The 11,626-nt window shown below is 32.1% G+C and overlaps 1 protein-coding gene across 1 annotated transcript; it reads left to right on the plus strand.

Moving 5' to 3' along the window:
• LOC134711658 (mediator of RNA polymerase II transcription subunit 6-like) lies at positions 1-8,960 on the plus strand. The gene is made up of 8 exons (XM_063572418.1): positions 1-111; positions 2,760-2,919; positions 3,592-3,683; positions 4,051-4,133; positions 4,568-4,607; positions 6,180-6,251; positions 7,460-7,594; positions 8,661-8,960. Exons 1-8 carry the CDS (start codon positions 96-98, stop codon positions 8,777-8,779), a joined length of 717 nt encoding a protein of 238 aa, XP_063428488.1. The 5' UTR covers positions 1-95; the 3' UTR covers positions 8,780-8,960.
• Positions 8,961-11,626: the final 2,666 nt, after the last annotated feature.

An 11,626-nucleotide genomic window follows, 5' to 3' on the forward strand; every position in this document is an offset into this window, starting at 1 on the left:
ATCTCTTGTTACCGAAAGATATCACGTGACACTCAAAATGGCGACTGAATAATAGAAAACAGGGAAAATTTAAAGAAGCAAATTTCCAATTAGCTATGTCTTTAGATAAGGGTAAATTTAAGGTTGAAAAATCCAGAAAGGTTGATATATGCATAAAGAGTTGATACACCATTATTATCACACTTATTGACATCAGCTAAATGCTGTAACTATAAAATAACAGAGAAAGTAGAGTTTGGTATATTTTTACCCCGTTATTGATAGCATTTCAAACTCCTGTGGCGGGTTCTACAATATTTTTTTCCTGGATTACAACATAGTAACCCGGCAATTAGAAAGAAACCCCTGTAGTTCTAACTTGGTTACTCGAAGTATGATCAGTCCTATACAGGCCTGTAGCCAGGAATTTCCAAGGAGGGGTTCGTTTGACTCACAAACTCGACTTTAACAGTCACAATTCGAACAGAACATCAACTTTAACAGTGCTTATTTGTATTCAAGAGGGGGTTCGTCCGAACCCCCCTGGCTAAGGGTATGCTACGGGATCCTCCTACTTTTAGTTATCTGGTCGTTCCGGACCAAAATTAATCCGGCCCCAAGTTAATCCGGCCCAAGTCGATCCGGCCCCAAGTCGATCCAGCCTCATGATTAAATATGAATTAACTATATTCACTATATGGGTGACTTTGTCACAAATTTGAACAGTACAATAGGAATTTGCAAAAAGTGTTGATGATGGACGACAACAGATAAGTGAAGTATTGGAGTACCAGTTAAAGAACTATTTTAAATCGATATACAAAACTGAGTGTTATTGCGACTGTTTGTATAGCAGCTTCAACACATTTTAAAATGTGAAGATATTTTCCATGTTCATGATGTTGACTTTGAATGTCATGGCGATTTTTATTTTATTTACTTCTCACACAGAGTAGCTAACTAAATATTTACAGGCCAATGGAACCGTTAAAATTTAACTCATCATAATGTCTTGTTTAACCAAATCATTAGTCTATAATTGGTTTGTTTATTCAACAATTGTCTGATGATTGTCAACTATTAAGGAAATGACAATTTTTTAAATAGTTGTGTGTAGATAAATAAAAACAAGTTATATGAGTATCCATTATGCTTGATTGCAAGAAAATAACAAAACAATGACATTTAATACACAGGATTCGGCAAATCAAACAACATTTTAGAAATTTAAAGAAATTAAAATTCAAAGTTTGTATTTATCAGCTTGGGGATCGGCTTGTACCTTTGTGTATGTAACTATTTATTATATACGTTCTAATATATTTATACAATAATCTTAAAAACATAATCAACCTAGTTGCTATTGTGTGTACTGTTACTGTCGAACACATAATAAAACAATCCCATGCAGAATAAAGACTTACTTTTGTCAGGCATTCTAAGCACTTGTCAGACCCAAACTTGAATATTCTTTTTCTATTCTGTTTCTGCTAGATAATGTTCTATTCTGCTTCTGCTAGATAATGGCCACAATCAACGAACTGATTATACTGCCATGGTTGGGTGCGCCTATTACACCACCCCCTCCCCCAAATTTTGAAATTAAATTCAGCTTTGGCATCAAGGCTTTAAAGGCCTATTATTTGGGACCCTCAAACAATCCAATCAGTATCCCAAATTGAGATGGTCCCAGTGGTGGATCCAGAGGGGGCGTTTAGGGTGTACTCCCCCTCCCTTTGCTTTTTTTTTGTTTGTAAAATGATTAATCAGACTAGAATTTGTGAACTTTGCCATTGCTCAGTCATTTTGAAATTCAAATTACAGCTCACTTCAGCTGTTCTCTGTTCTCAATTAATAGTTTGTGTTTAATTGTACATAGTTTTAATCACAAATTTGATATTTTCAATGCACTTCAATTACATTTTATTTAAATTGGAGTATAAATTTAGGCCACATAAGCGAACAGTATGTAATTATTGATGCTGATGGCATATTGTATACCAAAAGAAGACCTTTCAAAATTTTGAAGAAAAAATCCACATAATTTCCAGTGCCTATGTCATGTATGTAGGGAATGAAACTCAAGACCTTAATTATATTAATTATATCCTCTTGCATTGTCATTGTGTTTTTCCGTCTTAGTAACATATGTATCCAATTTCACTTTTATATATGTTTGATCATAAACATGATAAATAGACATGCCAAATAATTTGAGAGCCACTAGAGTAGTATACATGTGCATAAAATAATTGTACATTTTGTACCCTCCAATGGCATTATGCTAAAAGCACTGCCTATAGGCTGTCTGAAGTTTCTTAAACGTAAACTATAGCAAAGATTTTAACATTAATTTTTTGAAATATATGTACATATAATAAAAATTAATATACAGTTGACCTCCAAAAGTATAAAGGGCATTGGAGCCAAAAACAGTATTTTGGTTTGAAGTTGTAATGGTATAGCCCCACTCTTTGAGGTTTCTTAATGTTCATGTACATAAAATATTCCTATTTTAGTGTACTATTCCACTGTTTTATAGGAACTTTATAGAAATGATCTGCCCAGTATTATTCTGTATAATTATTCACATATAAATGTATGAAATAAATTGTCTTAAGTTTGATAATAAACATTTTTAGTCAATTTGACTAAATGTTCAACGGTATAAAGTAATAGATCCTTTCCTTAACTTCAAATTATAAATGAATGTGGCAAAGATAATGAGAAGGTTTTTTTCCACCTAGTAAGACATAACAATATTTGTTCTTGAATTTCAGATAATCCATTAGGAATAAGTTGGCATGATACAGCATGGATACCACTACTGAATCCTAACAACATCCTGGATTATTTCGGTGAAAGAAGTAACCCATTCTATGATAGAACTTGCAATAATGAGATTATCAAGATGCAAAGACTAAGTCAAGATCAACTCAAGTAATCATTCTTATATTTATTGTAATATTGTTTAATAATTACTCACCACATTTATAGGGTCAATTTTTTATAATTTTTGTATGATGATTCACAGAGTTTTAGTAAGAATTTATTATTTACCAGCTATGAAAGTCCATGTTATTTTTCAATTGCATCAATCTTTTGAAGAAATAAAGATATAACAAAGTCCACTCATTATTGAGCATTACACGTGCACATTCCACACATTATTAAGCATAACACATTCCTCTGCACATTTTTAAGCATTACATATTCCATACAATATTGAGCATCACACGTGCCACATAATATTGAGCAGTACACATCCCACACAATATTGAGAAGTATACATCCTACACATTATTGAGCAGTACACATCCCACACAGTATTGAGCATCACACATCCTACACAATATTGAGAATAGATCATCAGAAGCAGTCAGAGTTCTTGTAAATTTTGAAAATTAATTCAATTGTATTGAATTTACTTGTTATTTTTCTATCTTATAACATAATAGGTCAAACCCCAGCTATGCTTGGTAAAGTGTTTACCATTGAATGATATCCCAACAGAAAATGAGTGCCATTGCATATTAGAAAATTAAATATATGAAACTATGTATATATTTATGATAAAGCATCTATTTAAATGACTATAATATTTAATTACAGTAATATGACAGGATTAGAGTATATGTTGTTACATGTACAAGAACCAATTTTGTATGTAGTTAGGAAGCAACACAGACATTCTCCACAGCAAGGTTAGTTACTCATTATGTCTTAGCATAAATTTATACAGAGTACACTAAAGTAAAATCACAAAAATACTGAACTCCAAGGAAAATTGAAAAAGGAAAGTCCCTAATCAAATGACAAAATCAATTGCTCAAAACTCATCAAAGGAATAGATAAAAACTGTCATATTCCTGACTTGGCACAGCCATATTCTTATGTAGAAAATGGAAAATTAAACTTTTGAAGTTTTGAAGCTGGCTAAACCTCTCACTTGTATGACAGTCACATCAAATTCCATTATATCGACAATGATGTGTGAACAAACCAAATACAAATTTTCCTTCTTTTAAAAGATATGATGGTTATTACAATTAAGTTGATTGAATCTTTCAGTGACACCCTTAGCAGATTACTATATCATAGCTGGAGTGGTATATCAAGCACCTGATTTAGGATCTGTGATTAATTCTAGATTGGTAAGTTGAAAATTTGACAAATTAAGAAGAACTGCCAGATTTGGACTGTCTGGCATTTTTTATATTGATATATACATTTTTTGAAAATTGTATAAAGCCTTGGGTCACTGACTCACTATATTACTGGTACCCTGAAAAACTAGTTAGCAGCTAGCCAGCAACAGAATTTTTGACTTAAAATATCTTTGTCAAGAATCACTTCAAAGAATTTTTTTTCTTTAGGTGAATGCATTCCATTAATAAAACTGCAAAAAAGAAGAGACTCTATAAGAAATATTCAGAATTTTATGTATTTGTTTGTATTTTCAACATAGAAAATGTATATACATGTAGCTGAAAAAAAATTCTCTGTGGCCAAAAAGTTAGTTTGACATTGGGTTTTAAGGAGCAATTCACTATCTTCAATCTAAAATTGATGATTTTTTTCCTTTCAGCTAAATACGCTGTTTAATCTGCAATCAGCATTTGTAGAAGGTATGTATTTTGAGCGATACTCTATACTGTGTGATACATTTTCATATCCCAACATAGCTGCCTATTAACTTCATCACTCAATCATACACATGGCAATATGGTCCTGAATATAGATGAAATAAATGTCACATTATCTCCGGTTCAATGAATCAGAGCTTAATGATAATTATAACAAAATGTGAAACAATTAAAATAATCCTAAAACAAAAAAACCATACACAGGTATTGCATACAGCAACAAAAGACAACCACTGAGTAACATGCCTCTGAATTTAGTTAGACACAAGAATGTGGTATATCATTTTTTTATACGCCCGTCAAAATTTTGACGGGATGTATTATGGTATACAAATGTCCAGTGTCCGTCTGTCCCGAGTAAACATGTCACACCGTAACTTGAGAACGACTTATTCAAATTTCATGAAACTTAATATAGTTGTTTCTTATGATGGTCAAATAATCTGTATACTTATTGGTGAAAATAAGGTTTCAACTTTTTGAGTTACGGCACTTTATTACTAAAACAGGGTGGTGTTTTTTTTCACATGTCACACTGTATCTCAAAAAAGATTCTTGATTATGACTTAAAACTTTAAACACTTTTTAGTTATATTAATCTCAATATCGGTATACTTTTTGGTGATGATTCAAAATTTCATTTTTGAGTTTTTGAGTATTTTGTAAAAAAAGGGGGAGTTTTTTTTTTTTACATGTGGCGTCATATCTCAAAAATAATTTATGATTATTGCTTAAAACTTTACACATGTCTTTGTTATATTAATCTAAAGATCTGTATACTTTTTGGTGATGATTAATAATTTCATTTTTGAGTTATTAGTATTTTATAAAAAAAGGGGGAGGTGTTTTTTTTTACATGCAATGCCTGTATCTCAAAAAACGATTTATGATTATTGCTTAAAACTTTACACACTTCTTTGTTATATTAATCTAAAGCTCTGTATACTTTTTGGTGATGATTAAAAATTTTCTTTATGTGTTATTGAGTATTTTGTTAAACAGGGGAGTTGTTTTTTTTACATGTCGCGCCGTATCTCAAAAATTATTTATGATTTTTGCTTAAAACTTTACATACTTCTTTGTTATATTAATATAAAGATCTGTATATTTTTTGGTTTTGATTCAAAATTTTATTTTAGTAATATTTATTTTTTTGTAAAAAAAACAGGGTGGGGGTTTCACATGTCCCACTGTGTCTCAAAAACAATATATGGTTATTGCTTAAAACTTTCTCAGAAACTATTTATGATTATTGCATAAGACTTCCACACAAGGTGTCAGGCGTTTCATGTGCTCATGGCGCAGCTGTTTATTCTATCTGTTTTCATTTTTCATTAGAAAATATTTTTTTATTTTTAAACGACTGGAAAATATACAATATATAAATGTTACTTTTATTGAATTTTTATATATATAAATCAGTGTAGGGTTTAACTTAATATTTTTCCACCAAGAAATGTCATACTGATCATTATATGTTATAAAAATGATGTTTGATATGCACTGGACACTTAGTAATACCGGTAACCATACTTTAAAATCAATTAATTGTAGCACAGTCATTTTCAAGATATACACCATCAAAAGGGTATTGGTGGGAGTTCTCAGACCAAGAAGATAAGTCAGGTTTGTATATTGATACTCAGGATTTAAATAATGTGTAGGTCAATTGACCCAGCCTTAAAATTTGGGAAGGGACTTTTTATGGCCCCACAACAAAGTTGTTGGTGCCATATAGTTTTCCCCTTGTCCGTCATTCTGTAATTTCGTCATTCTGTCATTCTGCAACAAACCATTATACAGAGTTTTTTCTAAACGCCTTCAGATATTGCACTGATTTTTGGTATGTGAGTGAACCATGATGAGTTACAATGATGATGATCAAGTTAAAGTTTTGTTCCACTCCTCAAATTTTTGCCCAAATTACGGGCTTTGGACTTTGATAAAATGTTAAAGATCAGAGTTATACCACCTTTTTTTTCTAAATGCTTTCAGATATTTGGATGATTTTTGCACAGGCACTTGTCTCAGAATTTTGTTCCCTATATACCTTAATATACCACAAGGTTTACATTTTAGAAAAATATCAGGCGTTGAGCAAGTATACAGCCAATTTTTTTCTGAGACAAGTGCCTGTGGATTTTTGGCATGCGAGTTTAACAAGATGAGTTACAGATCAAGTTCAAGTTTTGTTTCGCTCTGCTAATTTTTGGTGAAATTCAGGGCTAAGGACTTTGATGAATTGTTGAAAATCACAGATATACAGACCTTTTTTTCTAAATGCTTTCAGATATTGGGCTGATTTTTGGTATGTGAGCTAACCATGATGAGTTACAGATCAAGTATAGGTTTTGTTCCGCTTCGCTAATTTTTGCCAAAATTAAGATTTACAACTTTGAAAATTGTTGAAAATGACAGTTATACAGACATTTTTCTATAGGCCTCCAAATTTTGAGCTGATTTTTGATATATGAGACTACCATCATGTTTGTGTTCACATCTTCATCTACTATTAGTCCTAAATATGAAACATAAAATACAACTGCATTATGTCTGTTACGTCTTCCAATTTATATCAACTTCCTAATGACCTCTGAAAACTTTTATTCAGCTGAAGGTAAATAATTTTCAGATAAATGATTTGAAGAAGCTTCATATATCATTGTTTTATAAATAAAAGATATTGGATATTCATTATAGTGATATCCTCACAAAAACCAAGGACATCTACTGATATAAGTTGAGTTTTATTCCAACTGATTCAATAGGAAAATACATGTAGAAGTTAATAATTTTTCAGACAATATTATATTTTTAATAATATATACTTTTAGAGAAAAGTGATTCTAAAGAAAAGAAGGAAGAACCTAGCTCAGTTTTCCAAAGACAGAGAGTTGATTTATTACTTGGAGAACTTGCCAGGAAATTTCCACCTAAAGTTGTTCCACCAACACAGCCAGAAGTTAAAGGTTACACATTATTTGCATATCAAATCCTTTTGATGATAATCTTGAGATATTTCAAATACTAAAAATAAACAACAAATAAGGATACCATTCTAAGTATACAAACTTTATAAATGACATATATGAAACACTTGTTTGTAATTAATTTGAAGTGTGTAATGTGCTATGAATTCAAAAACACCAAAAACTCTAGAATACTAGTTGTCTCCATATATCACAAATAATATTTTTAAGGTGGTACCAAACACTACAGGGAGATAACTCTGTAATATCAGCAGAATGTTTTAATGACGTTGTGTTCTTAAGGGAATATTAAGCTTCCCAATGATCAAAATAAGTGATTGTCAAACTGCTATATAACCAGTGTAATTTTTCTGATTAAACGGTTGGTTCAATTTTTTTGATTTTTTTGTTATTTTTGTCAAAGGGTCAAAGTTAACACTTTGTCAAAATTTTAAGAAAATTAAACGAGCCAAATTAATTTTAGTTCAGGTGTAAGGTACCACCTTAAACTATAAATAAACTGTAAAGTAATTTAGTGAAACAGTTTATTCTATTGCATTGCATGAGACAGATCAATGAACCAATCTTTATACGACAGTAGAAGTCCCAGTGACCAGACCAAAGTATGTGTTTCATTCAAGGTTGTGCTTGTCCTCATAAATTTGGAATGTATGAAATACAACATGAGATTTGTGTAAACTAGATACTATGCACATTGTGTCTTTTTTGACATTTCACTTTATGATTGTGTATTCATTCCCCATATTTTATGGTCATTCATAATAATTAAACACACAAGCACAGATACAAATCATGCACAAATAAAGTCTATCCAATACATAAATATGGACACTACCTAGTTTGACTGTTTGTTACAGAGAATTACCAGGTATCTTATAAATAATAAATTGCTTGGAAAGCCTTGAACTTTGAAATCACCCTAGTGTTTTTATTTTTCAATGTGTAATAAATTTACATACATTGTTATAGCATTACCGGTAAATTTCTTTTTGTGTAGTTGTTTTTAAAAGAGCACTTAATTTATTGAATTATATTTTTTTTATAGAAGAACCAGTAAAACAGGAACCAGTTATTAAACAAGAGATAAAACAAGAGAGACCAGATGACAAGTCGAATGCATCTATAAAACCACCTCCAGACAAAAAACCCAAATTAATGAGATGATAAACACAAGACTTGACCATATATCTCAGAAGTTTCTATTATGTCATCACAAAAGTTGAACTATGTACATGCAATATTTGCCATTGCAAATTGTATTAAGCTATTGTCAGATTGTGCTTTTCTGAAAGGTGCAATAGAAAGAAGGACAGAATTATAGAGAAATAAAGATCTGATTCACTTATTTTTATCAGTTTTGGTTGCATTATTTTTCACAAATGAATAACCCTTCATATGTCTTTATAACCTGCCTCTCTAGTGTGGAGGGCAGGTTTAGGTACCACTTGACTCTGTCCATCATTCTGTCTGCAAGAAATAGAGCAACCCAGTTTGTGTAATTTGAAACTCAATTTCAAAAGTCTCTTTAAAAGTCAATACACAAAGATTGCAGATGTATATTTTTTCCTGAATAAATAAAATAAGTTTCTTTTGAAGTAAGCAAGATAAACAATAGTAGAGCTATGATGCTTGCATTTAGTTTTTAACAAACAAACACATTCATAAAAATTATTTGAGAAGACTGCAATGCATACATTAATTCAATTCATAGAAAGCATTATCTAAAACCCAAAAGCACATATACTGACCGACTTTAGAAACGCAACACTAGATTATTTTTGTGTTATTTTTTAATGAATGTGTCCCCGTCAAAAGCGATGACTGCATGTTACAAACGCCAAAATAATTGTCAGAAAGGTCAACAAATTCTGTCTGACATGTTTTGGGTTCTGTTTTACACCTTCTGGTTTTGCATTTGTTCAATCCATTAATTGGTTTTGGCAATTATGCGGTTGGAACTTAGTGGCTTTTAAGGTTTTCCTCCAGTCGATTCTTTGGCAATTCAGTTGATGGGAAACAGTTATGGCATGAATCTGTACTCAATGGCCCTCGGTAATTAGGGCCCCGCCGAAAAGGCGGGTCGCCCTATAGTGATCAGTCTGTCCGTCCGTCCGTCCGTCTGTCCGTCCGTCGGTAACACTTTCGTGTCCGCTCCATATCTAGAGAACCATAATGATTTCATACTTTATACTTTACATGTATATTAACCACCACCAGAGGGTGTGTCATGATGTATGTACAACTTCCTAGGTCAAAGGTCAAGGTCAAAAACTTTGGTTTCAGTTGACAACCCTGTGTTCTTTGGTGAAGATCGTGTCCGCTCCATATCTAGATAACCGTTATGATTTTATACTTAATACTTTACATGATTATTAACCAACACCCAAGGGTGTGTCATGATGTATGTACAACTTCCTAGGTCAAAGGTCAAGGTCAAAACCTTTGGTTTCAGTTGACAACCCCGTGTCCTGTGGTGAAGATCGTGTCCGCTCCATATCTAGATAACCGTTATGATTTCAAAGTTTATACTTGTCATCCATTTTAACCACCACCAGAGGGCGTGTCATGATGTATGTACAACTTCCTAGGTCAAAGGTCAACGTCAAAAAAACTTTGGTTTCAGTTGACAACCCTGTGTTCTGTTGTGAAGATTGTGTCCGCTCTATATCTTGAGAACCATTATGATTTCAAATATTATACTTGACATCCATTTTAACCAACACCAGAGGGTGTGTCATGATGTATGTACCACTTCCTAGGTCAAAGGTCTGTCTGTCTGTTGGTCTGTCCATCGCTAACAAATTTGATCCACACTATATTTTGAGAGGACAGCTGTTATTATTTCATACTTTATACCTGACAAACATTTTCAACTTAACATATATATTAAATGTGTCATAATGTATGCATCCTAGGTCAAAGGTCAGTCCGTTGGTCTGTCCATCCGTTCGTTGTTCTTAACAAATTGTGTCCGCTTTACCTCTCGAGAACCGTTAATATTTCATACTTTATACTTGGTGGGTCATAATATATTGAAGGCATAATTCTAAAAATATGTGACAAATATCAATTGGGCAGCATCTTTAAACATTGTTCAAACATCAATCCATATATCCAGAAGTCACCTTAGAGTAGTCAACAATGAGTTCACATCATGCAGTCATATCACTATTATACTATGAAAGTAAGTTGAGAATATTTATCAGTTTTAACTTAAAATCTTAGATTAAAATCACATGTGAGACTATGTAATAACTTCCAAATAATGCTTCATATCAGATTATCCATACAACTTATTTACCCCACATTATTGACAGCGGGGCCCAAAGAGATGGCTCCCATCTCAATGAAATCTAGTTTGATTAGCAGTTGACGTTGCAGCCGTACACATGTCTGGCAAATGACGTTGAGTAATCAAATTTTGTTGACGTTTCATTGTCTCTAAACGTTTATCTGTTCATTGATGGTCAGCAACACATCTTGTCTACTTCCATCGTTGTCGGATAGACAGTAAAACGAGTTTCTGAAGTCATGCAGTATGGTTGCAGCATGTTTATGTTTTAACGTTTGCAGTATTCTTAAGGGGGAATTCAGGTATATGTTTCTCAGTCTTGGCAAAATGGAGATGCAACATTTTTAAACTGGTTTAAGTGAGGCAAAGTATTGAAAGAACTGTTTCACAAAGCAAAACAACTGAAACAATCTGTCATGGGTTAAAAATTTCGCTTTCAGAAATTCGTGCGACTTCAAAAGTTTGATATGTTCATTAACCACAGGTAAGTCAGATTTTGATTTTTTGTACAGAGAAAGAAGTATGATAAGCATGCAAAGTAGTTATAAGAAAATCAAACAAGATTTGGTAAAAAAAATCAACAAAATGAGTGTTGCGTTTCTAAAGCCGTTCAGTATACAAATAAAATCAAAGCAAATTTAAAACATGCAAAATATTTATAGCACAAAAAGCACATTAAAATTCATAGAAACATTTATCAAAGGTCTACGTATAAACAT

This window comes from Mytilus trossulus, chromosome 3 (assembly GCF_036588685.1).
Source record: "Mytilus trossulus isolate FHL-02 chromosome 3, PNRI_Mtr1.1.1.hap1, whole genome shotgun sequence".
NCBI classification, from domain to species: domain Eukaryota; kingdom Metazoa; phylum Mollusca; class Bivalvia; order Mytilida; family Mytilidae; genus Mytilus; species Mytilus trossulus.

Excerpts from the sequence above, each read along its gene's own strand:
- LOC134711658 (XM_063572418.1), top strand. Across the intron at positions 4,608-6,179 it reads GCAATCAGCATTTGTAGAAG|CACAGTCATTTTCAAGATAT; the intron begins GTATGTATTTTG and ends AATTAATTGTAG. Across the intron at positions 6,252-7,459 it reads AGACCAAGAAGATAAGTCAG|AGAAAAGTGATTCTAAAGAA; the intron begins GTTTGTATATTG and ends ATATACTTTTAG.